Genomic DNA, 5,133 nt, shown 5'->3' with positions numbered 1-5,133 from the left:
TATCACTAAACATGACTTTCATTATAAAACTCATTCACTATCACTGATCCAAGGTAACGAGTGAAATAGAGATGTGGCCCCTTTAAGAATGAGCGCTCCCTCTTCTGAGTGCATTGCAATGCGGCACGAGTACACGTATGAGCGGGTATATTATTTTATGCTGCTCATTAAGTTGTTATGGTTAAATAGGTAAGGCTGTTGACAGTATGACGTTTATGAAAGCAATTATACGGGTTCACCTTGACTTAAACTGTGAACAACTGTGAAACACCAACTGCAAACCGATCTGAAAGCGATCTGTTCACTGTTAATGTAGAAATGAATGCCCACAGAAGATATGTTCTTTATGCACCAAGAGCTTGTAACACTTCAAAGAGAAAGGAAAAATTGAAATCGCATCATATGACCCCTTTAACTCTCTGAATATCATCAGTTACATTAACAACCCGTCAGCCTGCGCCATCTAGAGTTTCATGACTGAACTATATATTTCTATACATTTGCTTAGAAGTTTTATTCGAGTATTATTTGATATACCTATGAGTAAGATAACCCTGTTGTGCAAAGTACACTATTATTAAACACTCTTATTAACCACTAGATACATCCACTATTAGTATTAATGAAAGCCCTTAAAATTGCAATTTAAAAAATCATTCATCATTACATTAGGAATGTAATGCAGAATGTAAAAAAGAATAGTAGGGACTTGAGTCAAGGTAGTATTTATTTCATGTGTATTAAGTGAATGTGTCATTGATGTTTTATTTTTCTTTTCATTTATAATTTTATTAAATATATTTAGAATGTTAATTTTTAACTATTTATAATGGATAAAAAGTGAATAAATGCAAGTGAATAAATATAACAGGAAAACTCTTCTCTTTGGATTCTTCTCTTTCACAAACTGCATGTTTATTACAGTTGGGTTACTGTGAGTCATATATCACATCAGATGGGTTATAGTTGGATTACTGTGAGTCATACATCTTTGCTGACAGTCTGCTTGTGTTAAACAAGCGTTGATTTAGCAACTACTTTAAATGGGAATAGTTAATGAGAGGCCATAAGGTCACCGATTACTGCTGTCAGGAACTGTCAGGTTAGTGCAAATAAGCTTGAATGCCCTATTATTTTCACACGTAACATCATTTTCAATACTGTTTGATGTGTACCGTACTGTGTACTTTTTTTCCCACGATGGTCTACTACTAGTATTCCAAGGCTTTATCTAAAATTACAGTTGAGTCTGTTGAAGTGCCTTAAGTGTCAACAACAAAATTCTTGGGAGTTTTTGTTGACGAGAGATGGAGTAAACAAACGGTTTGGGTTAGCAGTAAAATACATCAACCTGTATAATGAGAAGAGTTAGGCATCTTGTTACCACAGATTGTTTTCTTACTTTTTATAATAGTTTAATTTATATATTTCTTTCATTTTGAAATATAGTTTGGACAAGCATTTTTCCTACTACTCAAATCATTGTCCTTCAGAAACGTTCTGTTAGTATTGCAACCCGATCAAATTCATATATTTCATCTGTTCCTTTATTTCAGAAACGTCAAATGCTTATTCTTATTAACATGATATTAATTTCTGTCAAATATATGTTTTCATTTATAAAAAATATTCAAATGAAGGGAATATTTCAGAGCAATTTAAGACATTTTAAAGCAAATTCACAGGTTCATTGTTATATAACTTGTCAATTCTCAGATTTTCACCCTTCCTAAATTTCTCAATTGTGAAGGTCAATACTGAATAAAATGTAGGAGAATCAAACTATGGAATGGTTTATGAAATCTGGTAAAAAAAACAAAAAAAAAGTCAGGTCACACTCCTAATTTGCTGCTTATTAATAGTTAGTAAGGTAGTTGATAAGTTTAGGCATAGGGTAGGGTTAAGGGATCTAAAATATGGTCATGCAGAATAAGGCATTAATATGTGCTTTATAAAAACTAATAAACAGCCAGCGTGCTAGTAATATGCATGCTAATAAGCAACTAGTTTTTAGTGAGAATTGGTCCCTAAACTAAAGTGTTACCATGTGTTCTTCTTTAATATGTAAAAAAAAAAAGATGCTTAAAAGACCATTTTATTGCTGCCTTATAATCTTGTTTCCTTATTTCTTGTTGTTAATGTATTTCATGTATCTTATAATGTTTGTTTCTGGTTTATACTATCTTTGTTTGTTTTTTTATGCTGTTATTCATTATTCAGCAATATACATTTATATATTCTTTGTATGCTATTTATTTATTTATTTATTTATTTATTTTTATGTAGAGGTTTTTCTGCTTCTCACATTTTACATGAATTATATTTCTTTGCTTTTTATCATATATATTTTATATTGTGCAAATATTAACTAAAATATATAAAAAAAAATAAACCAAATCTAGAATTAAAAATAAACTAGTACATGCCATTTATAGTGTAATCATACAACTAATGGTAAACATGTCTTCAACAGCAACTGATAAGGGAGGTCCTGCACCAAGGTGGTGATGTGGGAGTGGACATCGTGGCAGGCACCAGCCCTCCCGAGAAAAAGAAACTGGCATCCACTCTGGTCGTCGACCTGCTGGCCAACCCAAGCCCAATCCATGCCTCTCCCTCCCACGGTGAATGTCAGTCAAATGGAGATGAGAAAAATGGGCATGCCAAGGAGGTCCAGACCCCTAAAGAAGCCAAACCTGTTGAAACTCAGGCACTGCCCAATGGCAAAACCCGAACTACAGTGACCAAAACCATGAGCAAGAGGAAGATATCCCAGCATAAAGAAAAGAAGGCTACTCAGATGCTGGCTATTGTTCTAGGTGAGGTCACGATGCTGTCATTTTATACAAGTATTCCTCAGCCGTATGCCGAGCACGAGTTACATAAAAGTCCTAGATTGAGTTCTTGTCCTCAGAATACCTCAGCTTTATTTTCTCTGTTGCAGGTGTTTTCATTATTTGCTGGCTGCCCTTTTTTATTACTCACATTTTGAAAACTCACTGCACAAGCTGCGTGGTGCCACTGGAAATGTACAATGTCTTCACTTGGCTGGGATATGTGAACAGTGCCGTCAACCCCATCATATATACCACTTTCAATGTGGAGTTCAGAAAGGCTTTCATAAAGATATTGCACTGCTGATGACATTGTTCACTGCACGCATAGAGGAGGAGAGATGGAGGATTTCACAAGAGGTTAGTGCCATCTTTCAACGCCATGTAAAATGAGGGATTTACAAAGCCATGCTTTTAGGACAGAGCGGAAGAACTCGTTACAGAAAATGGAGGTTCAAATGAATGTAAATCAATGTTTTATTTGCGTGTCTTCGTTAATTCAGGCAGTGGAGTGCACGTGCGAACATGTGTTTATTCTCTTTGGAACTGGAGTGTGTATGTGATTAATTGTAGAATTGAAGTCAATTTGAGATGATCGGTAATTGGATCTTGCCACAAAGACTTTTATGCAAGCAGAGACCTGAATGTCGTAATTACATCATTATATCAATTTAGTGGCAAGCAACTGGTTACAAAATGCTTACAGCTGTTTATTCAAATATTTATTTAATCAACAATCTATTTATTTGTTAGAGAACTTGTTAATTAAGAGATAGCTATTGTAAAGACAAATACATAAGGTGAAAATGTATGATTTTATAAAGCCAGAACACGAAGATATTAAAGGTGCACTCAGTAATGTTTTTTTTGTTTTTTTTAATGTTGCACTGGTCATTTTAAACATATGCTGACACCCAGGGGTCTGGAGTGCAGAATTATGCAATTTAAAGGAACAGTTCACCCAGAAATGAACATTTGCTGAAAATTTACTCACCCTCAAGTAGGGCTGCACGATAAATCGCATGCGATATTTAACGCGCATCTTGTCAAAAAGCCGGTTCTTTAATCAGCGGTAAATCTCCATCACCTGCGTGCTTTCACATGGAGCAGCATTAACTACACAGAGCCGTTGTTCACTGACGAGCGGCGCAAAAAATCGCGCGAATATGAACGTGGTTTTGCGCCGCTCCTCAGTGAACAACGGCTCTGTGTAGTTAATGCTGCTCCATGTGAAAGCACGCAGGTGATGGAGATTTACCGCTGATTACAGAACCGGCTTTTCTGACAAGATGCGCGTTAAATATCGCATGCGATTTATCGTGCAGCCCTACCCTCAAGCCATCCGAGATTTATTTGAGTGTGTTTATTCACCAGAACAGATTTAGAAAAATGTATTAGCATTACATCACTTGCTCACCAATGGATCCTCTGCGGTGAATGGATGCCATCACAATGAGAGTCCAAACAGTATTGTGAAGTGAAAAGGCATTTTTAACTGTTGCTTCTGGCCAAAATACAATAATCCATAATAGAGCTTCGGTCAGTTAAAAAGTCCATCCCCTGTTGTCCTCTCACATCAAAATCCACTGCCTGTTTTGAACTGTTTTTACTTGATTTGTGCATATTTCTCTCCTGATTCAGAGGAGACAACTTTTTCAAGAAAGCAATATTATGGATAGAGGACTCGTATTTTAACTGGAAGCAATGGTTTAAAGTTATAACTTCTTAATTATGGATTTGTTTCTTACAAACACATAGCTTTTCACTTCACAAGATGTTAATTGATGGACTAGAGTCGTGTGGCTTACTTGTGGATTATTGTGTTTTAAATGAGCTGTTTGGACTGTCATTCTGACGGCACCCATTCACTGCATAGGATCCATTGGTGATGGATGGATAAGTGATATAATGCTAAACTTCTCCAAATCTGTTCTGATTAATTAATAAACTCATCAACATTTTGGATGCCATGAGGGTCAGTAAATTTTAAGCATTTTTTTTTTTTCATTTTTGGGTTAACTATTCATTTAAGCAAAATTATTCACTTAACAATGCTTCTTGTAGAAATGTTCTGTTTGTGGTCAGTTTTGATTAAATTATTTCATGAGCTAATGATATGATAACAGCCAAAATAAACTAGTATTTGTCTGGTCATGTGATCTCGACATGTCTGCCCCATTAGGCAACCTACTCCACTCCACAACTTTTATCAGAACATACAGTACATCATTCTTTGAGTTATTACTTTATGTGTAAAATGTTTTTAAGAATATAACATTTATTTAAAAACAAAACAAAA

At 35.2% G+C, this 5,133-nt stretch overlaps 1 protein-coding gene across 1 annotated transcript in view; it reads left to right on the top strand.

The window, feature by feature from the left end:
- The window catches only part of LOC107745132 (D(2)-like dopamine receptor), a 61,327-nt gene extending 57,509 nt beyond the window's left edge, over positions 1-3,818 (top strand). The window contains exons 7-8 of the mRNA XM_016558974.1: positions 2,474-2,819; positions 2,945-3,818. Coding sequence (XP_016414460.1) covers positions 2,474-2,819; positions 2,945-3,141 — 543 coding nt within the window. The 3' untranslated portion in view covers positions 3,142-3,818. The remainder of the gene's footprint in view (positions 1-2,473; positions 2,820-2,944) is intronic.
- Positions 3,819-5,133: the final 1,315 nt, after the last annotated feature.

This window comes from Sinocyclocheilus rhinocerous, unplaced genomic scaffold, assembly GCF_001515625.1.
Source record: "Sinocyclocheilus rhinocerous isolate Xijiao unplaced genomic scaffold, SAMN03320098_v1.1 scaffold1279, whole genome shotgun sequence".
Classification (NCBI taxonomy): Eukaryota; Metazoa; Chordata; class Actinopteri; order Cypriniformes; family Cyprinidae; genus Sinocyclocheilus; species Sinocyclocheilus rhinocerous.
Note: the sequence above shows the minus strand (reverse complement) of the source record. Positions and strands in the feature narration are given on the sequence as shown.